General features: G+C 43.1%; 1 protein-coding gene across 1 annotated transcript in view; it reads right to left on the bottom strand.

Annotated features, from left to right (window-relative positions):
• Positions 1–20,338, bottom strand: part of LOC124799154 (protein commissureless 2 homolog) — a 230,203-nt gene extending 209,865 nt beyond the window's left edge. The window contains exon 1 of the mRNA XM_047262692.1: positions 19,461–20,338. Within this exon, the coding sequence (XP_047118648.1) occupies positions 19,461–19,746 (286 nt within the window). The 5' untranslated portion in view covers positions 19,747–20,338. The remainder of the gene's footprint in view (positions 1–19,460) is intronic.
• Positions 20,339–25,968: the final 5,630 nt, after the last annotated feature.

Genomic DNA, 25,968 nt, shown 5'->3' with positions numbered 1-25,968 from the left:
GGATGCCACTTGTTCCTTTTCTTATTCAGCGTGATTGAGCAGTCTTGTTTCGTTTCGCCCACATTGCGTACGAACTTCACGTCACAATTTGTAGTTATTCGGGGACCACGAACTACACCCTGCGATTTTTCAAAGACTGGCATTTTGAAGCTTGTGTTGTAGAAGTACAATTAATGGGAAGTTATAATAACAGCCTAGCCACACTGGGCTCCATCTGATCATTTCGAGTTATTTATGAAACAATTACATGCATTATTGAAGATTTTAGTTCCTAACAGAATGACGTAAAATGATGTAATATTAAGTGACCATTTTAAATTAAATGTTCAGAGCAGATCCATTACACAGCCGTGTTCACGTGCCATATCACTTCATATAATCAAACTCTGCCTCGTTCAACCCACTTGCTTCAGTGAAAAAGTTACATATCTGTAAAATAACCTACAGTTCCCAAGAAAACCATTTCAAAATATGTTTAAGAAATCAAAATTTCTATTTTTAAACTTATTAGTTTATAAATTCATTGTTTTAAGCTAAATTCAGTTTTTGCAAGTATTTGTGCGGATACGGAGTTCGACAGCGACTTCCGCTAAACACGGCAGTTAATTTTCCACAGCAGAACTTCTCGACACAGTGGCGTTCATAATGCTGGTTGGAATTGTTAGGCATATCGCTCGTGTTTGGCATGCTGGAGGTGAGCGACCGAATGCAGGCGATATCGCATGTGATGGATTGCTGCGGTCCGTGTGGGGGCCTTCAGTAACACTTCTCTGACGCATCATCACCCTCCATCCTAGGTGAGTGTTCAGAGACGCGACTGCTGAACGAACACAAAGGCCCTTTCCCTAGACTGGAAAATCCGCACAGCCTGCCCATCAACAGGTAGACGCCTTCTATTAGAGAGGAAGGGCAGCAAACTGCTCGCCTTAGCGGGCACTTGGGGAATTCCCCCAATCCGTCTGCTCTGACAGTAAAGGGGCTCGCACTCCGAACTACAGGATAAGCTCAGACAGCCACTTAGGAAACGAACAAAAGTGTTGACGCAGAATTCGAATCACGTTAGGCCTTCATTCTTCACACGCATGCGGTGTTGCAATGGATAAAAATCTACACGTGTAAGAAACAAATCGAGGGTTTAATCTCTAACACAGAGCCTCTAAGCTACCAATTGAAAAAAGAAAAGATCAATTCGTTTGCTCATCCAGCTGTGTTCTTTAGCAATTTATGAAGTCATATGCAGTCGATTTATGCAAACTGATGTCCCATCCTCAGCATCTAGACGCCACCAACAAACGAACTCGTAAAAACAGGGGTCATTAAGAGTTGCGTTCGTAAACGACTTCCAGTTCACTTGCTGTTCGGTTTGTTGGCTGGTGGTTGTCGCGGTCTTGTAACGAATGCAGACTTGGGATCTCGATTGGCGCCGAGCTTTCGAGTACGATTGTTGGCAGTTTCTAAAAGGTGCCAGAGGATGGGATTTCATTATTTCGAAATCGATTGGTTTAGAGTTAATAGAGCTCCAAAAGATTCACCTATAGGATCAGAATTATCGAACTGAATGAACAGTATGTGACAATATGTATATAGCTAAATTTCAGGGTCCATAGATTATGGGATTGAGAAATGTCAAATGGAAGCTAATCCCTGGGGTGGGCAATTCGAGAGTTGGTGGCAAGAAAAACTCATTTGTGTTTTTTCTGTGGTGGGAAAGGGGGGGGGGGGGAAGCTACAGACATTAATAACGGGCCCGTGCACTGAGTCTCAATTGGTTGTTTGTTTGTTTTATTTGGCCTCTGGAGTTTCTGCTCTGTTTAGCCATCGATAATACGTTTACATAGAGTACATAATTGTACAAAGAAAATACAAAAATTCGTTCAAGCCGTCAACTTTTTCCATGACATTTGTTTAACAAGTAGACTATTAAATAAACTAGACATATTTGTGGAATTAGTTCACACTACTTCTTAAATTTAATTATAAATGATACAGATACATAAAAATAGGGGTCCTAGATATTTTTCCCTATAGTCCTAAGAAAATTGACTGTCACTTTATACAGACGAATGTCTTTAGAAACCAAAAGACAAGAGGGAGAACGTAACCCGTACTCATCAAGTCGTCAGAAATGTCGATCGTTCATTCTCAAATTTGGAACGCGAAAACAAGATGTGATTTACATCATCTTCTGACTCGGAATCACATTCACTTGAGAGGGGAATCGTAAACGTTGAATGTATACAGATGTGGGTGAAACGAGGCAAAGTTAAAGCAGCGTCGAATGATGGTGGAAATCGTAGATAGGTCCAAATGCGTCCTCGTAAACCACGGCCTTGTAGGAAATTTTTGGTTGTAATGCTGGAGTCTCAATTGGAAGAGAGCGTCTAATAGTAGCGTCACCCCCGTGCTATTCTAGAAGAGCATGCTGTGTACCAAGCAACGGGTTCTTCCTCTACTTTTCCCCATCAACATAAACAACACCACGCTGCACAAACAAATTAGAGTTAAATATACAGCCTCACTAGCACCGAAAATTGAATTAAATTGCAGACCGGCTCACCAGAATTTATTTTCAGATTACCAACAACAAAGCGAAACCTAATGTGACTAATACTACCACCGCGCAAAATCTCCAAACAATCTACTTGAGCTTATGGAAAGAAAACTTACAATTATCGATGAAGCCACGTTTGGTCACAGTCTTAGGGTGGCGTGAACACTGGCTAGCCCCCACGTCCCCTGCCGGTCAAGGTATATCTCGTTCGCATAAGCAAGATTTTGCCAGTGACATTTTACTTAAAATAAATTAAAGTGTGAACACGTTTGTAAAATTATAATAGTCATAGCACAAAAATGTATGGTTTAATTACACATAAGACAGCTAGGTTTAAGTGACTGACAACGAATCGACAAGTCTGATCAGAGTTTGACCCCGGTCAGTCTTAGGATTTTTGCCAGTTACTAACCACGTATTTCACGTTTGAGAACGTTTGTTAATGAGAAAAACGGCGAATTGCGCGGTGATTCCGAGGCCACACAGAACGGTACGGCGAAGGCGAGAGTATGTGACTTAAAGTAAGACCATCAAAAGCACTATGACATGCGTTGCTGCCAGCTTTACGTAAGACGGTGTAAAAACAATAACTTTCATCTGGCGTCCTCCTGTAATGTTGACATCAGCATACAAAGGTTAATAAGCACGACTGTTTCCGTTGCTAGGTGACTTGCATCGCGTTTGCGCGGATTTCTGAGTCGTCATCCATGCACAGGCAGAGGGCGACATCACTTCGTGCCTAACTGAGGGATTAAATGCCTGTTTCTACACGGTCTTATGTGTAGTTAAAACTATACATTTTTGTGTTATAGCTACCGTGTTTGGATACGCATTTATACTGTAAATTTCTCTTTCAAAAAGAATGGTTCAAATGGCTCTAAGCACTATGAGACTTAACATCTGTCATCAGTCCCCTAGACTTAGAACTACTTAAACCTAACTAACCTAAGGACATCACATGCATCCATGCCCGAGACAGGATTCGAACCTGCGACCGTAGCAGCAGCGCGGTTCCGGACTGAAGCGCCTAGAACCGCTCGGCCATAGCTGCCGGCAAATTTATCTTTCAAAGAGTCATTTTTGAAGTCCTCGTATTGTGAACGACATACACTCAGGTAGAAGAGGCTTTGCAGTGCCCCCAGTCTGTGACTACATGCTGGCTTCACCGATAACAGGAATGATGGGAACATAGTGAACCGTTCCAGAGCACATTGGCCGCAAGTGTATGTACGCGCTCGCGAGCAAAGTCGTAACGTTCCCGCCGACTTCTGAACAAACTACTGTAACGCTTGCGAGCAATGTGTCTCACAGAACGTTCGGTGGAGTTTCGTCGCGGCAATTATTTCCCGAGCGGCTCATGAGCAGTTCGCCGCAAGCACATTGCTTGCAAATGAATACGCACCTTCAGCGTCACATAAGTTTTATTACAGCACTAGACTAGATGTTAACCCCCCCCCTCTAACAGTAAACTGATGATTCCTTCATGCTTCACGAGGTGTCCTATCAACCGATCCCCTCTTTTAGTCAAGTTCAGGCATAAATTACTTTTTCCCCAGTTAAATTAAATTGATAGAGCTACCCACCTAATCTTCAGCATTCTTCTGTAGCATCACACTTCCAAAACTTCTATTCTCTTCTTATTTGAACGGCTTATAGTCCATATTGAGCCGGCCGCGGTGGCCGCTCGGTTCTAGGCGCTTCAGTCTGGAACCGCGTGACCGCTACGGTCGCATGTTCGAATCCTGCCTCGGGCACGGATGTGTGTCATGTCCTTAGGTTAGTTAGGTTTAAGTAGTTCTAAGTTCTAGGGGACTGATGACCTCAGATGTTAAGTCCCATAGAGCTCAGAGCCATTTGAACAATTTTCCGTCCATATTGCACTTCTGTACAAGGCTACACTCCAGACAAATAACATCAGAAAAAGACTTCCTAACATTTAAATTTATATTAGATGTCAACGAATCTGCATTTCATATCCTCTCTACTTCGACCATCATCAGTTCTTTTTCTGCTCGAATAACAAGACTCACTGCCTACTTTTGCGTTTAATTTCCTAGTCTAACTCCTTCAAAATCATCTCATTTAATTCGACTACATTCCACTGTCGTTGTTTTACTCTGATGATGTTCGTTTTATAACAATTTTCAAGAAACTATCCATTCCATTCAACTACTTTTCCAAGTCCTTTTTATAAAATAAAAAATGACTGATTCACATATTGCAATATTTTCATTGCAGTCAGGAATTGTAGTTTTGCTTAGGACAATGTACGAAAGCGGTTCGTGAAACGTGAACTAATGAATATTATGAGCTATGAAGAGTGCTTCAGATTAAATAAGGTTGAGCTGTATACCTTTATACTGGCACCGTCGCAAACTGCTTGCAGATTTTCGACCATAGAAATTCTAGCTGTCTTCAAGCTTTCGGATATTGTCCGTGGAAAGCCGAGTAACTGTTGCTGATGAGAGTATGGAAGATATGGCATTTGTATATATACAATGGAACTTTAATACTGTCCTCGTACGTGGCAGTTTTCAGCCTTTGAAACTTCATATCATGATCCTTTCGTGAGATATAAGGCGCAGTCTTCTTCGTCTATCGGCTCCTTAAACACACTGAACAGCGTTTTGCCGGCACAGTATCGCCTGTCTGTATTAAGGTCCCTGAGCACCTCTGTCCCCAACCTATTACCATTCTACCAGATCGTCTCTAAATGTCAGGCGTGTACACTTGATAAAGAGTCTTGGATCGATTGCATCAGTGTCTTCTGTGTAAAGATGCATGGCACATTCCATACCTCTTCCGACAAATCTAATTCTTATGTTCACAGTTCACCTATGACGGATTTCATCGCCTCTTAGTACTTATCCTAAATATTTAAAGGATGTGACCTGCTGCACATGCTCGCTACTAAACTTTCAATCTTATATTAACGAATTCTCTCTCTTTCTTATCGCTATTTCCTTTCATCTACGTATATTTAAAGAGAGCTGTCATTCGGTACACCAAGTGGAAATATTGTATAAATCTTCCTGCATTTCCGTATCCAACGACGATACTTCCCAATACATAACGTCAACGTCAGCGAATAATTTAGTAATGCCGGTGATCATAGAAAAAAAATCGTATTGTATACTGAGAACATCAGAGTTCTTTTCACAATTCCTACGTGCAAACTTGCTTTTTCTTTCGTGTTTGTTGAACATTCGCCGTCCTTTATAGTTCGCTAGGCTCTATTACTGAAAAATTCGTCGAGCCAACACAAGCCTCGGAAGATACTCCGTCTGATCATTAGTCATGGACATTAGTCGACGTCATGGTTCAGTGGCGGTCACTATTTCTTATCCATAGAGACTGAGACTACGTTTCTACTTTCATCTGTTGTTTGCAAGGTATTGTGCATGAACAAATCAAGCTTCGCACGAATGGTTTTTCCTGAACCCGCACCGATTTTTTTCAGAGAATCTTCTTTTCTTGTAGGAGAGTCATAACACTGGGTTTACAATATGTTTTAGGATCTGGCATCAGACGGGCTGTAATTGTCAGAATCTGTTCTTATACCCTTTTTCTAAACAAGAGTAACCTGCGCTCTGTTCTACTCACGCGGGACCACAGTTTGTTTCGATTGGCTAAACGTATTCCGAATTACATTGCCTGCCTTTCAGGGCGAATGATTTTCTTCCCGGAGAGCGTTACTCTTTTGCAGAAAAAAATTCATGGCGGTGTATGACATCCACAACCTTCTGACCTTTCCGAGCTGTCGCTACAGGCCAACATTTACCCTTCTGTCACAAACATGGCGGCCTAGAGGTAGACTTCAAAGTCCGAAGCTTCCTGCCCGACCGCAGGCTACCGTATCAGTAGAACCGAGGCGGACACCTCCACCGGAGAGCCTTGTACCCGCTGACCTTTCCAAGTGTCCCGCGGAATATCATCTGCAGAAATCTCTCGCTTAGCAATTGACGCTACCCGTAGCTTCATCTTCCTCACTACGGAGCGGCATATGGCAAGGCGAGCACTGGGAGGAAGCAAGCAATGTACGTGCGACACTATTGACAAGTTTATTTGTTTATCGTCAAATGGTACTTAACACTGCTCTACTGTATCTTTCATTACAGGCAAACAACTGAATTACTTTATGGCAATGGCAGCTGAATACTGAAGAAAAAGCATTTTTTATTGTTTCCATCAGACCTGCCGTTTACATATTAAATATCGTTGACAAGTGGATCACAACATGCTGGATAATGAAGGTAACACAAATGTATGGTATGCTCATACACTGACATACTACAGTAAAGTATAACTGCAATTGTGACATGCTCTAACGCAGGTCTGAGCTACATGTAAAGTGTGATTGCCCAAATTAAGTATATCCCAAATACAAAATACTTCAGTAGTTACTACCTGGGTCATATTATTATTGATACCTTCATTGTCCACATTCTACACATCCACTCACAAAATTTTGTTATCTGTAATAGGTGGCTTGTGAAAATGGGCAAAGCCTGAAACTAGTCAGCGAATAAATAAATAGCAGTTTTGGTGCAAACAAAAATGTCTTTCGTTCAGTATTTGAAAGCTACAAGACGCGACGAACTAAAAAGCTTTATACAGCTGAACATATTGCTACACCTTTGTCTTGAAGAGCATACAACAAAATTACTGAAGCACTTAAACAAATCTTTGTTTACAATGTTGTTAGACACTGGTAACGTAAAAATAATAAAAGCTGGCATACTTTTGTTTTCAGTCGATAATGTCATGCGGTAGGCGTATCACATCACTCACTTTTGGCGTGGAAGGTGTCAATTTTTCCGGGTTCTATATTTTCAGTAGCTTCCCAGGAATAGAAAAAAATGTAAGTACTAAGGTACTAATGAAGTTCAGTTTAGGAGCTTAAAGGATTTATTGGTGGACAACTCTTTCAACTTCGTTGATGAATTTCTTTGCACAAACGACTGATGTACTTATTGTTAACTGTATTTCTTAATGTGCTTGCTATATGACACTACTCTTGCATTGTTTCAATGGAGTAATGCTGTTTTCAAACTTTTTTGGGTGTGGTTGGCTTCAACAACTTTGGAATTATTGTATGCACTTTAGTGTGTATACTTTCAAACGTTTTTAGTGCGACTTTTTATATGAAAACAAAAAAGTATAATTTTGATGCTTTTTAATCAGCTTTTGGATATGCAGCTCATTTATTTTTTCCGTATTTGCAGTTAAAACTATTGGACATAGGTTCCGCATTTTATGCAAAAGACTGTTTCTTCTTGTTAGCCAAACATCTTTCGCTACATCTGTTCCAGTGGGTTTCGTTTATCAAAAAACCGGATTTTACATTATATGGTTTTGTACGACTATCTGTATGGCGTCCTGCACTGATAGCTTGTCACGTTTTGTTGTAACTGATCCTGTTTCTTTCGCGTTCTATGGGCACTGCACACACATACTAAATGTACTTTGTGTAATTTCGGTTATGTATCGCGTTTTTCGAAGTAAAAAGGCTTTTATATAACGGAAATTACACAAAGTACGTGTAATATATGACTGAGTGCCCATAGAACGCGAAAAAAGCCACAACAAAATATGACGAGCTATCAGCGCAGGACACCACACAGGTGGACCTGCAAAACCATATTATAGAAACCCACTTTTTCAATGAACAAAATCCACTGATGATGGCACAGAGGTGCCGAAACATATTTGGCTAAAAAGGAAAAAAAGTGTTTTGCATAAAAGGCGGATTCTATATCCAATACTTTTTAATCAGGGCGAAAATGGAAAAGATGAATATTTTTTAGGATCTGTGGAAGGAAGGCTAACAAATCGGTTATTTTGCAAATATCTGTTACATATTTTTTGTTTCACTGATACGTTCTCGAGAAACGTGTTACCATGGGTCTACGCCCAGCGGGATGAACAGAGTATCGAATCCAGGCTACCTACACTGCTGTGCAGAACTTAGAACGAAAGTAACTCAGTGTCACTGCTAAGAAACGTAGCTCGATGAAACTTGGATCATACATAGAAAGAACTGTTACAGTACAGTACCGAAGCTAACTGAAAGAAATAGGCAAAGACAGGAACAGAAATGTCACTGTTATTCAAAGACTTTTATTCAAAGGAGTACAATGTAACAATAACGTTGACTTGTGTGTTAGCGTGTTCAGCGGCGCTGTTGACCTCGATGTTGAGCGCCCATAAGCCCCCCCCCCCTCCCCCCAGCGTGTTCAGCGATTTGAAGGCCATACTCCCACGCGACATTATACCTCCCCACGCCATGGCACCTGGACCACCCGAACGATTACGTTCGACAACGTTCCTGGCTGCATTACGTGTTCCCATCTCTCGTCCAGCATTGTTGAACACAATCGTTTTTGGTAGTCCTGGTGAGGGAAGGCATAATGTTGTATGGATGTACTTACCTCCAAATCTTTGAGCACGGTTCAGTCACCGGTCCTTCCCTATGTGCGTCCTTTCAGAAAGGCATTCGGTCTTGACTTTATTTTTGCGCAACCGCATCGAACAGCGCATATGGAGGAGGTCTTGGGACAAGATGACAATTCCGGGAATGGAATGGCCTGCCCGTGGCTTCGACTTGTACCCCATCGAGCAGGTGAGGGGGGCGCTGGGAGACGTTTAGCAGCACTTCCACATGCGCCAACGGCCATCCAGCACTTGTGAAACACGTTGCTGGAGGAATGGAATGCCCGACCACAATAACTCGTTAACAAACTTGTGGCCAGTATGGGAGGGCGTTGTACAGCATGCAATTCCGTCCGTGGCGAACACGCGCCTTATTAAGAGCCATGTTCCACCTTCTGTAATGTCCAGGGGACCATCACGAATCGCGGTGACTTCGTTGTAATTATCGTCTTTGAATAAAAGTGTCACATTTATTTTTGTGGAGGACAATGGCTCTAATTCTAAAGGTGGCAGGGGTAAAATACAGGGAGCGAAGGGCTATTCACAATTTTTACAGAACCCAGATGGCAGTTATAAGAGTCGAGGGACAAGAAAGGGAATCAGTGGTTGGAAAGGGAGTGAGACAGGGTTGAAGCCTATCCCCGATGTTATTCAATCTGTATATTGAGCAAGCAGTAAAGGAAACAAAAGAAAAATTCGGAGTAGGTATTAAAATCCATGGAGAAGAAATAAAAACTTATAAGGTTCGCCGATGACATTGTGATTCTGTCAGAGACAGCAAAGGACTTGGAAGAGCAGTTGAACGGAATGGACAGTGTCTTGAAGGGAGGATATAAGATGAACATCAACAAAAGCAAAACGAGGATAATGGAATGTAGTCGAATTAAGTCGGGTGATGCTGACGGAATTAGATTAGGAAATGAGACTCTTAAAGTAGTAAAGGAGTTTTGCTATTTGGGGAGCAAAATAACTGATGATGGTCGAAGTAGAGAGGATATAAAATGTAGACTTGCAATGGCAAGGAAAGCGTTTCTGAAGAAGAGAAATTTGTTAACATCCAGTATAGATTTGTCAGGAAGTCGTTTCTGAAAGTATTTGTATGGAGTGTAGCCATGTATGGAAGTGAAACGTGGACGATAAATAGTTGGGACAAGAAGAGAATAGAAGCTTTCGAAATGTGGTGCTACAGAAGAATGCTGAAGATTAGATGGGTAGATCACATAAGTAATGAGGAAGTACTGAATATAATTGGGGAGAAGAGGAGCTTGTGGCACAACTTGACTAGAACAAGGGATCGGTTGGTAGGACATGTTCTGAGGCATCAAGGGATCACCAATTTAGTACTGGAGGGCAGTGTGGAGGGTCAAAATCGTAGAGGGAGACCAAGAGATGAATACACTAAGCAGATTCAGAAGGATGTAGGTTGCAGTAGGTACTGGTACATGAAGAAGCTTGCACAGGATAGAGTAGCATGGAGAGCTGCGTCAAACCAGTCTCAGGACTGAAGACCACAACAACAACAACATTTAATGGTCTCATTGCGCATTTATTTCAGTTACCGTCTGTAGTACACTACAGCGGTTCCTGGTCCAAGTTTCATCGAGCTATGTTACTTGGCAGTGACACATCATGCGAAAGTTACCTTCGTCCTTAAGGTTTTCGCCCACCGGTCTGTAATCACTATACAGAAACATAAAAAGAATATCGCGGTGCAGTTATTTGTCGACAAAAGAAAAGCATAAGGTGGCATTTAATACAATGAAACTAAAAAATGGTTCAAATGACTCTGAGCACTATGGGACTTAACAGCTGAGGTCATCAGTCCCTTAGAACTAAGAACTGCTTAAACCTAACTAACCTAAGGACACCACACACATCCGTGCCCGACGCAGGATTCGAACCTGCGACCGTTACCGCTCGGCCACTCCGGGCGGCAATGAAACTAAAAACGCGAATAGTGCGACTCCTGAGGTAAGGGGACAGCAGTTTCCAAACATAGTCCACACAGACTTGCGTAAGTCACTAGAGCCAATGTATTATTGACTTAATAACCCCGCTAACTGAGTAATATTCACAGACTTACATTGTACAAGAAACGGTAGTCCTTTATTAAGTTGTAATTCTGGTGTGACACAGACAGCCGTGCAATCAACATAGATTGCATCTGCTGCTGTCTTAATTCGTATTGTTGACTTCGTTAAATATTAGGGGACGAATAGTAACGATGCTGTTACATTCAAGATGTCTGCCGTTGTTTGTATAGTCCGCAGCTCGTGGTCGTGTGGTAGCGTTCTCGCTTCCCGCGCCCGGGTTCGATTACCGGCGGGGTCAGGGATTTTCTCTGCCTCGTGATGACTGGGTGTTGTGTGCTGTCCTTAGGTTAGTTAGGTTTAAGTAGTTCTAAGTTCTAGGGGACTGATGACCATAGCTGTTAAGTCCCATAGTGCTCAGAGCCGTTTGAACCATTTTTTTGTTTGTATAAATCTCTCACGCAAGCTATTTGCCGAAGACAAAGCATACATTATAATTAAAAAAAAATACATTACGACTATCGTATCACCATTGTTACCATTTAAAGGATGGAAATAACGAACACACGCTTAGAGCTATTCTTTGTTTTAACAAATGCGCCGATTAAAATATATCTACCTGATCTTCACAGGCCATTACGCACCAGCGAGAAGAAATTCAAGGCAAAAATGGAATCTTTTTGAGTGTAAGCAGCAGGAAAATTAACGGGTCAGTCTGAATCGGGTGTGAATTGCTTACAGGGAAAAAAAGTACGAGTAACGAAATGTATTAGGAAGTGCAGCACAGATTCCTCATATCTTCTGCAATAGCCGTTACTCAGTAACAAACAAACAAACACAAATGGTTCGCGTCAACGTTACTTCGCAGCTCGTCCATGACAACAAACTAGCGAACAAAACCGCCGCCGTGCTACACAAAAAAAAAAAAAACACAAAAAAAAAAACGCGAAGTTTGTTTGCAGAACATACATGTATTCATTCCTTCAGGGAACGGGGTAGAAGGACGTAGCCGTAATTTGGTTCGCTAATAGTACTCTAATTAGCGAGTTGTTATCCGAACAGCGGCGGGAATATCTGTTCGCGTCATCACTACAGTAATATGTTCCAGTTCCAAGTTTTTTGTGTTGCAGGGCGGAAAATATTTTCAAGTATTGACTCGACGGCTTGATGTTAATTTCATTCAATTTATTGACGTGTAATGGCTGATAAACATTACACTGCGGACGGGAAAGACGATGGGCCATGCTTGCGGCGTGTTAAAGTTCAGTTATCCGATGGACCACGGACACGCTGCCAAGAGGCGTGGGATTCCAGCATTCCATCCTAAAGCTGCAGAAGTAAAATGACCACAACAAGTACTGCACTGACGATATTCGATAGGTAGAGGTTTCTGCGGCGCAGTCAAGAAAGTATGTTGGTGAAACTTCACAAAATTTGTCACGCAGAACTGAACTTCAAGGTAGCAATGATACACCCAAAAAATAAACCTATAGAGTGAATTCGGTTTTAAAAACTACAGTATCAAGCGAATGATCATGCATGGAATACAAACCATAGTTGCTACGTTTCACAACAGAGAAAACTGCACAAGCATTAAGAGACTTCTCTGAATATAATCACAGTTCCAGAGATGAATCATAAACATGTAACAGTAACGAAAATAGTCATTCCAGAAGTAATGCCAGACAATGTGCAAAAGGCTATTCGATGAAAGAAGAACGGAACTATTTCTGGAGATAACTGTGTTGCCATAGAAATGGGTAATGCTGCAGGCAAAGTAATATTAAAGAAACTTTTAAAAAATCGTTTACAGAAGAAAAAGGCAGTTCGTCAAAACAGCAAGAATCCTGTTGTCATTCAGAAGAAATTACAATTACAAGATATAAAATACTACAGACCTATTAGCCTCCTCTCTATAAGGTACAACATATGTTGTGAAAAATACCAAAAAGTAAAGGAAAAAGAAAACATGTAACAGAAAAGTAATAACATAAGTTTGAATCTGGATGCAAGCCAATGGACCATTTACATACCTGAATGAAATTATAAAACGAAACAATGAATACAAATTACCACATTGTAAGGGATTCGAAACAATAAACGTCTGTTTCGAAAAATCTCTGTTGACAGCTCCTTAGAATCAAAGCCTTAATTGTATCTTTGCTAGTGTACTGAAGAATATGTATGTCAATGCTATACAGTTAAACTCCATCAAACTTCAGGAGGATAGTGAGAAATTCAGACTTGGAAGAGGAGTTAGACAAGTGACACCGTACGGCCCCAAAGCTATTCTCATCATTTCTAGAGGACCGGGAAAACTTGTTAAGTGAAATAACTGAAAGATATTCGTTTTATATGTGACACTGTATTATTTGTCCCTAGTGAAGATACACCTCAACAATCAGTCAATTAAAGATGTTAATAGAACAACTATTTAAACTCACATTTACGCCATAGGATATCTTCACGATTTCCTTTGTTAAGAGCAGTTGAAGACAACGAAATGAATGGCCAGTGAAATAAACAGGAAAATAAAAAAGGCCAGGAGGGCCTTTGGTAATTAACAGTGCCTGCAAAATCAAGTTTCCGATATGGTTGGAAACTGCATCTTGAAAACACCGCATAGTTTTGGTGGCTCCTGCAGAACACGGCACCCGATCCTGAAAAATTGGACATCAGCAAAGACATCTATAGCTGAGTGTAAAGCAGGAACTGGTAATCGATTTCTGCAGTTATCACCTAATGTGATACCTTCTATCGTTGGTTGGTAAGATAAACGGTATGACTTACGTTGATAAAATTTCGGAAAACGAACATCACACTCTGCCAGTATTTTTCCCGTTTGAGCTCGCTAACCCTTTCAGTGAGCTCATTCGAGAAACATTTGCAGACTGCTAGAAACCTAATTTTATTTAATGGTTATGCTGAGATTCAGAAAAAAAACTGAACTCATCAAACTGCTGCGTTTGTGAAATACAGACGCCAGCAGTGTGAAAAATGTGATGTAACTTTCCACGACATGAGGCAGTGTAACGATTCTCCGAAAACTGCAAGCACCGTCTTTCACTGAGCGAAAGGGTCAGCGCTGATGTCAACCACTGGGGGTGACTCACGACATAATCTTCGCCGGCGCAGCCAGCAGGTAGCAGGATTGTAAGACCAGACCCACGTGTGGCCGCGCACACACCTTTGGTGTACTACAGACGGACAAACACGTGGTTAGTTAGCGCACGACCTGCAGTCACAAACAGCAAACTTAATCAGACGTCATCACGCAACCGTCTGCAAGGTCAACTCTGGAATGTCACTCTTCCACTCTAAGCGAGATCAGGTTCAAGGTCTTTTTCCCACTGACTCCCGCCTAAAGCCATGACACGAATAACCATGACAGATAGTCCCACGAGGAACAAGTATCACAGCAGTGTATTATAGTAACTTCATGCACAATCTGCGCAAAAAAATGCACAAAACTCTACGCCAGTTGCTCGAGGTTGGGTTCTCCACGACAATGCTCTCCCGCATATCGGCAACGTTGTAGCCCAAAAACTGCGCGAATACGGGTGGGAAGTGTACCGCATCCTCTCTACAGCCCGGACATGAGTCTACTAGACTACGACTTGTTGGCGATTTTTAAAATCCGTGTGTGTTCGGTCTTAATGTTTTCCATTGTGTTTTCTGAAGATGTGGTAGTAAAGAAAAAAGTTATTATTGCGTCCGACAGAAAATAAAAAAAAATATATTCGTTTCAAGTTATAAAAATTTACTAGGCATTACAGTTCTTGTTCAGTCGTCTCCAGTCCTCTTCATCAGTCGCAGAGTTGTGGTGGACCCTTCGTCGACCTTTTCTGGGCGCAAATTTCACTGAGTGGTAATTCCTCTGGGTGCAATTTACATGAGACAGTTTCAGCACATTCTCAGATACTTATAGGAAACGTTCCGACGGCAACATTAACAGACGTTATATCGCTGTACACTTATTTGCAATAGATTTCGGATGTCGTTTAATAAGGCTTACTAGTCCATTAAAAATCTTCTTGCTTTAGTATTTCTGTTGATATAACAAGTACGACTATTTTTATTACCCATCTAATAAAACTGAGTGCCCGTATGTGTACCATCATCTGCCGAAAACGTCGTTTTTATCTCTCGAACCATTCACGAAATAAAAGGGTTGTATATAACAACTGTTAGTATCTCCTGCAACTTGCTTCTTGTTTCCAATGTGGCTACCGCACCTCGCAGATGGAAACAATATTGACACATCTTCCTACAAAGTAGAAAGTCTGGAATTCACCGTAATCGTTGCGGCGCTAGGGGCGAATAGGAGGAAGCTGTAGTTTATCTGCTTGCTTTTGAATGTCTCCTTTCAAAAAACTGTCGCGCTGTCGCGTCTCTTATCTACTTCTTCAGTTAATCCAATTTGATAAGGGTGCCAGCTCAACGAACAATGTTAAGCGTGTTCCTGGCTCTCTCCGATTACTGCATATCGCCATGCCGCGCTCCACTAGTCGTTACCTGCACAAGCTTCTTCGGCACGCTGAAAGCTTCACCTTGATTGAGACCGACCTGCTTACTGTCAAGGGGTAACAGGTTGAAAGAAAAGTTTCCTAGTTTTCCAAACCAAATTCCACACACAGATTAGTTAGATCAGTTTACCATTCTAGCAGCATTTATATTTTTACATACATCACCATTTTCAGATATTTTTTCGAGGATAAAGTAGCGTGAAAATGAAAGATGTCGAAAAAGGCAAGACATTTTAGAAAATCACAAGTTATCTTTAACGTAAGTTACTTTTTAGGTGCTTGTCAGGGGGCTGGCCCACGTGGACGGACATGTATCGGTCATCTGAAGAAAACATTCCGACCAGGTGGTGGTGGTAACCGCACATATCACCAACAACAAAATATACAACATCTATCATGAGTCCGTAGCTAGAACTGCCAAACCACCCGAAATTGATTAAGGCGAGGCAGAAGAGGAAAAGATTGTCCGCTAGTAAAGAAATAACAGAAAGACTGATTAACCCCCTCCACCTACATCCTCGAATGGTCTGTCTACATACTTGTGCTCAGAACTGCTATACGGTAAGTTTACAGCTCTATTTTGAATCTTGCAAGTCATGAAATGGTCAAAGACGCGATAGCTCATTCCTGTTGTAGTTCTTAAATCAACTTGTGTGACGTGTATACTTCTCAAATTTCGGATGAGTGCTTTTCAAATGACGTATCCATCTGAACTACAGTTTTATTACGCTAAAGTGATGCATTCAGCACATATGTAAACAAATTATTATGTTAAAACATTTTATATTCTCTATTGTTGTTACTGAAATGCTTGTTATAGCCTGCCGGAGTGGCCGAGCGGCTCTAGGCGCTACAGCCTGGAACCGTGCGATCGCTACGGTCGCAGGTTCGAATCCTGCCTCGGGCATGGATGTGTGTAATGTCCTTAGGTTAGTTAGGTTTAAGTAGTTCTAAGTTCTAGGGGACTGATGACCGCAGCAGTTAAGTCCCATAGTGCTCAGAGCCATTTGAACCATTTTTTGCTTGTTATATGTCACTCTAGACTAGCGACCAGGAAAAGTTATATTTTTGTGGAAGGCGATGACAGTAATTATGGACATGGACAAACTGACTACCTTTCTTACAGAACTACAGCAAAAAATCTCCCTCTCATCAGAACAAAGACGCCGACGATGAAACATTTTATTCAGTGTGTACTGTACTACGTGAACACTTCGTTGTTGATGCAGCAATCAATTTGGATGGTTAACGTGAGATATTTGATGGTTTTAAGGAGATAAATGTTTGTTTACTTGGTCTCTGAGTCTTTCTGGTGTGTGTAGATGTATTTCCCCACCCTTGTAATCTACCTTTTGTTCTATGGCCATTAATTAACCAAATTTTTATTTCCACACACGCAGAAGAGAATAAGCACCAAGTAAACAAACAGCTCGTCCATCAACATCGAAACACTTACCGCGTTAACAACCTAAATTGATTTTGTTATTGAAATGTTTACATGATACAGTAATTACACAGCAAAGAGGGTCCGAACAGTAAGGAAATGCAAGCAAACATGTATCGAAAATCTGTTAAGTATAGTGGAAATGCGTCTCTCTAACTCTGATTCTACGAGAGCAAGCACACAGCCCTTCCGGACACCCAAAACGTCAAGTGTTTTAACTGTGCAGGATGTTCAGAAATTCCCGTTTACAAATTTCTAGGACTTGTAGAGGGGAGGGAGTACATAATATTCTGAATAGGAACCTTGTTCGGAAACGTACCGTTTCATCCACTTCTACTTGAGAAGTGGAATTAGGCGTAACGCAGTACAGTTATTAGATAACGATTCGAAAGGAATCATAACGAAACGTCCATTTTTTACTTAAACAAATTTGTTGTATTAACACTTAAGCATTACGTTTTTATATTACCCCCAAAACGAAAAAGAACCCAGCATACTGTACGTACTGAACAGTATTAATGCATTACAACAGCGACTCTGTGTGGCGACCACGAAAGTTGTTACAGACATTCTCACTTACGAAGCATATTGTGGTACGCACTCCCCATTCCAACTGGTCCCTCTTCACTTTCTACTGCAGCGGCCAGAACTCGTGCCAGCAGATCTTGCAATTTTTCTACAGGAGCCTCGTAAATTAAAAAAAATGGTTCAAATGGCTCTGAGCAGTATGCGACTTAACTTCTAATGTCATCAGTCGTCTAAAACTTAGAACTAATTAAACCTAACTAACCTAAGGATGTCACACACATCCATGCCCGAGGCAGGATTCAAACCTGCGACCGTAGCGGTCGCTCGGCTCCAGACTGCAGCGCCTAGAACCGCACGGCCACTCCGGCCGGCCTCGTAAATTAAACTTTGCATACGACCCCACAAGAAGTAGCCCATAGGAGTTAAATCCGGCGTCCACCCGGTTGAAACACTACGGCCTGTCATCATTCACCATATTGTCTTTTGAGATGTGTATGAATTGCACGTGAGAAGTGAGGTGGTGCGCCATCATGCTGAAACCACATTTCCTAACGGACACTCAGTGGAACAGCTTCCAATAACGTTATCCTCCCTACCCTATTGGTACCAGCAGAAGCAACTCTGATGCGAATTTTCTCTTTCTCTCAGCAGACGTGGACGCGTTACACATCTGAAATGAAACTGTCTTAGAATGGAGACGGCACGTCACCGGACATGGGTTCCTGTTCACAATATTATGTATTCACTCCCCTCTACACGTCCTAGGACACACTGTGTACTATTCCAAAGCATCCACTGACAATGCCTTTAATGGATGACTGAACGCGTCCGGGAAAGTGAAAATCAAAATCGGTATATGATTTTTTTTATAGAGTTGCTACGGTAAATTCGAACAAACTTGTAGTATGTTTGTTGTTGTTGTGGTCTTCAGTCCAGAGACTGGTTTGATGTAGCTCTCCATGCTACTCTATTCTGTGCACGCTTCTACATCTCCCAGTACCTACGGCAACCTACATCCTTCTGAATCTGCTTAGTGTATTCATCTCTTGATCTCTCTCTACGATTTTTACCCTCCACGCTTCCCTCCAATACTGAACTGGTGATCCCTTGATGCCTCAGAACATGTCCTACCAACCGTTCCCTTCTTCTAGTCAAGTTGTGCCACAAATTTCTCTTCTCCCCAATTCTATTCAATACCTCCTCATTAGTTATGTGATCTACCCATCTAATCTTCAGCATTCTTCTGTAGCACCACATTTCGAAAGCTTCTATTCTCTTCTTGTCCCAACTATTTATCGTCCACGTTTCACTTCCATACATGGCTACGCTCCATACAAATACTTTCAGAAACGGCCTCCTGTCACTTAAATCTATACTCGATGTTAACAATTTTCTGTTCTTCAGAAACGCTTTCCTTGCCATTGCCAGTCTACGTTTTATATCCTCTCTACTTCGACCATCATCAGTTATTTTGCTTCCCAAATAGCAAAACTCCTTTACTACTTTAAGCGTCTCATTTCCTAATCTAATTCCCTCAGCATCACCCGATTTAATTCGACTACATTCCATTATCCTCGTTTTGTTTTTGTTGATGTTCATCTTATATCCTCCTGTCAAGTCACTATCCTTTTCGTTCAGTTGCTCTTCCAGGTCATTTGCTGTCTCTGACAGAATTACAATGTCATCGGCGAACCTCAAAGTTTTTAGTTATGTTACTGTTATGGATCGAGTGCTTACAAGCATTTTTGAGAAGTGTTGACGAACACGACAAGACGCACCAGCTCTGATCAGGGACGCTATCGTCCAGTCTGACGACTGTGACGTCATACAATCGAACATATTTCAACTACGAAAGTGTCACAGTATCGGAGTGTTTAGGCGGGGATGTTATCAAAGCCTTCAGACAGATTAGTAACCTGGAAAACAGGGGCTGCGCGCGGCACACGTACCTCTGGTCTTCCACTGGCGGAACTTGTGGTAGAGCAGGCAGGAGCAGACGCAGCAGATGCAGCTGAAGATGAGCAGCGTCAGCACGGCGCCCACCCACACGTCCGCCATGATGCGCTCGTAGTCGTCGGCGGGGGCGTCGGGCTGCCCGTACGGCGGCTCCCCCGGCGCCCCGTCCACGTCGTCGTCGCCGGGCAGGGCCAGCTCCAGGCCGCCGGCGGCCGACGCCACCTCCGCCACCAGCACCGTGAAGTTGTGCGCGCCCGCCTCCAGCTCGCGGATCAGCATCTTCGGTTCCCTCTCGGAACTGTTCTATTAATACCGCACTGAAGCTCTCGCGCACGACTCGACGCACAGGCTGACACACTAGCTACTCGTCTGCGCCGCACCAGACGTAAACACTGCAACCACTATGCCCTACGGCGGAATCGTCCTCTGCTGTTTGTTTTCCTCAGTACCGGTAAGAGCGAGTGTCGGCACAAATTGCCGGCCGCGGAACTACCACAGCAGTTGTCGCTAGCTTGGTGACTGACCGCGACGCGACCCGCGTCACCGCTTTTATAATCCGTCACGGTCTCGTCGTATCTGGAGACGGCGATATCGCGGAAGCTGTTCACTCGCAGGTAGAAGTAAACAAGTGTCGGAGCCGGTCCTTTAGCCGTAGCAGGAGAGAGAGAGAGAGAGAGAGAGAGAGAGAGACCGTTAGTTAAGGACGCGTAGCTTGTCTCCTAATCGCGCTACGTGTAGTGTCACAGAAGGCACTGGCTGCTGAGTGACGTCACGGCAGTGCTGTAGTGGTATGGGGCGCCGCCAATGCGCGCGGCGCTGCGAGCCATACTGGCAGGTGGCAACGAGTGAGCGACTACTGTGCGTCGCGCACGGCGGCAGCGCTGCGACTGAGCGGAACCTGAGGCGCGCGCGCTTCATATAAACACAACACAACAGGGCCGGGCGCTGAGCGGCGCGCGGCTCTCAGGGGCACCGCGTCACGCTGCGCAGCTTGCAGCTCCAGCGTCACACACAGTGGAACGGCCCCATTACACCCCGTACTGCAGAACTACGTAATGCCTTGTACACACTTGTATACGAAACTGAGAGATTTTTGGATCTAGCAGCTGAGCTATTTTGTATACAGGATGGTCCATTGATCGTGACCGGGTCAAATATCTCACGAAATAAGCGTCAAACGAAAAAACTACAAAGAATGAAACTCGTCTAGCTTGAAGGGGGAAACCAGATGGCGCTATGGTTGGCCCGCTAGATGCCGCTGCCATAGGTCAAACGGATATCAACTGCATGTTTTTAAAAATAGGAACCCCCATTTTTATTACATATTCGTGTAGCACGTAAAGAAATATGAATGTTTTAGTTGGACCACTTTTTTCGCTTTGTGGTAGTTGGCACTGTAATAGTCACAAACACACTGCTCACAATTTTAGACGAACAGTTGATAACAGGTAGGTTCTTTAAATTAAAATACAGAACGTAGGTACGTTTGAACATTTTATTTCGGTTGTTCCAATGTGATACATGTACCTTTGTGAACTTATCATTTCTGAGAACGCATGCTGTTAGAGCGTGATTACCTGTAAATACCACATTAATGCAATAAATGCTCAAAATTATGTCCGTCAACCTCAATGCATTTGGTAATACGTGTAACGACATTTCTCTCAACAGCGAGTAGTTCGCCTTCCGTAATGTTCGCACATGCACTGACAATGCGCTGACTCGTATTGTCAGGCGTTGTCGGTGGATCACGATAGCAAATATCCTTCAACTTTCCCCACAGAAAGAAATCCGGGGACGTCAGATCCGGTGAACGTGCGGCCATGGTATGGGTGCTTCGACGACCAATGCACCTGTCGTGAAATATGCTATTCAATACCGCTTCAACCGCACGCGAGCTGTGTGCCGAACATCCATCATGTTGGAAGTACATCGCCATTCTGTCATGCAGTGAAACATCTTGTAGTAACATCGGTAGAACATAACGTAGGAGCCGGCCGAAGTGGCCGTGCGGTTAAAGGCGCTGCAGTCTGGAACCGCAAGACCGCTACGGTCGCAGGTTCGAATCCTGCCTCGGGCATGGATGTTTGTGATGTCCTCAGGTTAGTTAGGTTTAACTAGTTCTAAGTTCTAGGGGACTAATGACCTCAGCAGTCGAGTCCCATAGTGCTCAGAGCCATAACGTAGGAAATCAGTATACATTGCACCATTGAGATTGCCATCGGTAAAATGGGGGCCAATTATCCTCCCTCCCATAATGCCGCACCATACATTAACCCGCCAAGTTCGCTGACGTTCCACTTGTCGCAGCCATCGTGGATTTCCCGTTGCCCAATAGTGCATATTATGCCGGTTTATGTTACCGCTGTTGGTGAATGACGCTTCGTCGCTAAATAGAACGAGTGCAACAAAATCGTCGTCCCGTAATTTCTCTTGTGCCCAGTGGCACAACTGTACACGATGTTCAAAGTCGTCGCCATGCAATTCCTGGTGCATAGAAATATGGTACGGGTGCAATCGATGTTGATGTAGCATTCTCGACACCGACCTTTTTGAAATTCCCGATTCTCGCGCAATTTGTCTGCTACTGATGTGCGGATTAGCCGCGACAGCAGCTGAAACACCTACTTGGGCATCATCATTTGTTGCAGGTCGTGGTTGACGTTTCACATGTGGCTGAACACTTCCTGTTTCCTTAAATAACGCAACTATCCGGCGAACGGTCCGGACACTTGGATGACGTCGTCCAGGATACCGAGCAGCGTACATAGCACACGCCCGTTTGGCATTTTGATCACAATAGCCATACATCAACACGATATCAAGCTTTTCCGCTATTGGTAAACGGTTCATTTTAACACGGGTAACGTATCACGAAGCAAATACTGTCCGCAGTGGCGGAATGTTACGTGATACCACGTACTTATACGTTTGTGACTATTACAGCGCCATCTATCACAAAGCGACAAAATTGGTCCAACTAAAACATTCATATTTCTTTACGTACTACACGAATATGTAATAAAAAATGGGGGTTCATATTTAAAAAAAACGCAGTTGATATCCGTTTGACCTATGGCAGCGCCATCTAGCGGGCCAACCATAGCGCCATCTGGTTTCCCCCTTCAAGCTAGACGAGTTTCGTTCTTTGTAGTTTTTTCGTTTGATGCTTATTTCGTGAGATATTTGACCCGGTCACTATCAATGGACCACCCTGTATAGACATCTGAGGGACACGCTTTTGCTACAAAATCGCAGAACTTTTGACTCCCATCTAAAATGGGAGAAATGAGACAATTCTTAGATAATGTTGCACGACATTTCGTAGTGTAGACGACCTGATACACATGGCTTCCAGTTATTGTCTTTGAGACGTAGAAAAAAACCATCGTCGGGTTTTTATCACTTTCGTTTGTCTTATTGTTAAACATCACTTATCTAGAGGTGAAAAACTCAGAAATGGTTGCAGCTGACTGTAGATTTTTACGCAGCATCATGTTTGTGGGAAGTTATTGATTCCGAATATAAAAATCACAACAATTAAAAGTTGTTCGATAAGAGAGAGCCAAAAGAATACTAAAGTATCAGTGAGTGATGTAGAAAATAACACGCTCTCTTCTACTTTCAAAGTCGAAGGTAAATTACAGCCGAAACGAGGCCCTCCACAGACATTTTATGTTTCCACCGTCTCCTCCTTCGATTTCTTTCACTGTCCATCGTTATCACTGTACAATCCGCGACGCCAATAAGGTTAGCCGTATTTAGCAAATATCGAGGAGAAAAGGCATTCAAGTGTGTACACGAGACACAGTATCTAGACTGTCCATACAGGGAGGTCCATTGACTGTGACCGGGCCAAATATCTCACGAAATAAGCATCAAACGAGAAAACTACAAAGAACGAAACTCGTCTGGTTTGAAGGGGGAAACCAGATGGCGCTATGGTTGACCCGCTACAGGGCGCTGCCATAGTGCAAACGGATATCAACTGCGTTTTTTAAAAATAGGAACCCCCATTTTTATTACATATTCGTGTAGTACGTAAACAAATATGAATGTTTCAGTTGGACCACGTTTTTCGCTTTGTGATAGATGGCGCTGTAATAGTCACAAACGTACAAGTACGTGGTATCACGTAACATTCCGCCAGTGCGGAAGGTATTTGCTTCGTGATACATTACCCGTGTTAAAATGGACCGTTTACCAATTGCGGAAAAGGTCGATATCGTGTTGATGTGTGGCTATTGTGATCAAAATGTATACATTGTCTAGCTACGTGCCTTTAGAAAGTCCCTCTACAGTGTCTTTAAACAGTCTCTTGATTTTGAATACAAGTGTGTACCTGCCTTAATGGGACTGCTGCTTCGGAGGCAAGATGAGTATTTTGCTTCCTGTGCATCCACCTGCGGCTCGCAGACAGTCGGTCGGAAATCAATGTAACTTCGTACACATACACGACGTCAGTGGGTATGTAAATAATCAGAGCTACAATTCTCTGTGAGAGAACGGCCACCTGTTTGCATTGTCGTTGTTCGTATTTACTGTTCGTACCAGGCCTAGTAAGGTATACGAGGAGCTTGAGCGGTATAAAGCTATCTCCTTCGGGACGTGAAAACGCACATCGACGAGGACATGGTGACGTCACAGCGTGGAATTCCACTTTCCACGACACTGCGGAACGTGAAATAAACAACCTAGCATGTTAGATTTTTGCCTCTTGTACAGGAACTTGGCCAGTGAAATGCGACATCGTTGTACGTCACAAGCAAAATGTAGCAGCCGCCATATTGTATGGCGTTAAGTATCGTATTTGGCGAGTTTCATTTCTCATAGAGTACATGGTACGAATATAAGCTGTTTCACAGCATCATCAGATTGAGGATAGACTTAAAACGCGTCGTTTTAGTTACGATTTATTATACACTGAAGTGTCAAAGAAACTGGTATAGGCATGCATATTCAGATACTGAGATATGTAAACAGGCAGTATATGGCGCTGCGATTGGCAACACCTATATAAGACAACAAGTGTTTGGCGCAGTTGTTAGGTCGGTTACTGCTGCTACAACCTCAGGTTATCCAGATTTAAGTGAGTTTGAACGTGGTGTTATAGTCGGCACACGAGCGATGGGACACAGCATCTCCGAGGTAGCGGTGAAGTGTGGATTTTCCCGTACGACCATTTCACGAGTGTACCGTGGATATCAGGAATCCGGTAAAACATCAAAACTCCGACATCGCTACGACTGGAAAAAGATCCTGCAAGACCGGGACCAACGACGACTCAAGAGAACCGTTCAACGTGACAGAAGTGCAATCCTCCCGAAAATTGCTGCAGTTTTCAATGCTGGGCCATTAAAAACAATCGTCCCATTCAACAAAACATGATCGATTGGGCTTTCGGAGCCGAAGGCCCACTCATGTACCCTTGATGACTGCACCACACAAAGCTTTACGCCTCGCCTGTGCCTGTCAACAACGACATTGGACTGTTGATGACTGGAAACATGTTGCCTGGTCGGACGAGTGTCGTTTCAGATTGTATCGAGCGGATGGACGTGTGCGGGTATGGAGACAACCTCATGATTCCATGGACCCTCCATGTCAGCAGCGGACTGTTCAAGCTGGTGGAGGCTCTGTAATGGTGTGGGGCGTGTGCAGTTGGAGTGATATGGGACCCCTGATACTTCTAGATACGACTCTGACAGGTGACACGTACGTAAGCATTCTGTCTGATCACCTGCATCCATTAATGTCCATTGTGCATGGGAAATTACAGCACGTCCATGCAACACCCCGCACGTCCAGAATTTCTACAGAGTGGCTGCAGGGACACACTTCTGAGTTTAAACACTTCCGCTGCCCACCAAACTCCCCAGACATGAACATTATTGAGCATATCTGGGATGCCTTGCAACGTGCTGTTCAGAAGAGATCTCCACCGCCTCGTACTCTTACGGATTTATGGACAGCCTTGCAGGATTTATGGTGTCAGTTTCCTGCAGCAATACTTCAGACATTAGTCGAGTCCATGCCACCTCGTAATGCGGCACTTCTATGTGCTCGCTGGGGCCCTACACGATGTTAGGCAGGTGTACCAGTTTCTTCGCTTCTTCAGTGTAATAAAATGACAGGAAACTATACGTCTGTAGATAACGGCTTCCTTTTGTTGTTTTTGGTGTTATAACTTACGTGCTGCGAAAGTAGGCAGTACCTGTGCTACAGCACAATGATGATCTATCAAAAGCGTCTCTTTTTGATAAAATTTCCATATTAAACATCAGATAATGACATCTGTAGATAGTCTTTGCAACAGTGAACGCTATTTAAGAAGCCCCATTACCGATGTAGACTCTGTAGCGTAGATGAAAGCATTGGGGGCTGCGAGCTTGAAGAGAAATGTAGCACGATCTAGTTCCCAAAACTGTTTTCATATTTTGTTTTCTTAAGTTTTCCTGTTATTTCTTATTCAGTTAATGTAAGTATTATCTCAGAAGCCGA

This window comes from Schistocerca piceifrons, chromosome 5, assembly GCF_021461385.2.
Source record: "Schistocerca piceifrons isolate TAMUIC-IGC-003096 chromosome 5, iqSchPice1.1, whole genome shotgun sequence".
NCBI classification, from domain to species: domain Eukaryota; kingdom Metazoa; phylum Arthropoda; class Insecta; order Orthoptera; family Acrididae; genus Schistocerca; species Schistocerca piceifrons.
The sequence above is the reverse complement of the archived record's forward strand: the minus strand, read 5'-3'. Positions and strand labels throughout refer to the sequence as shown.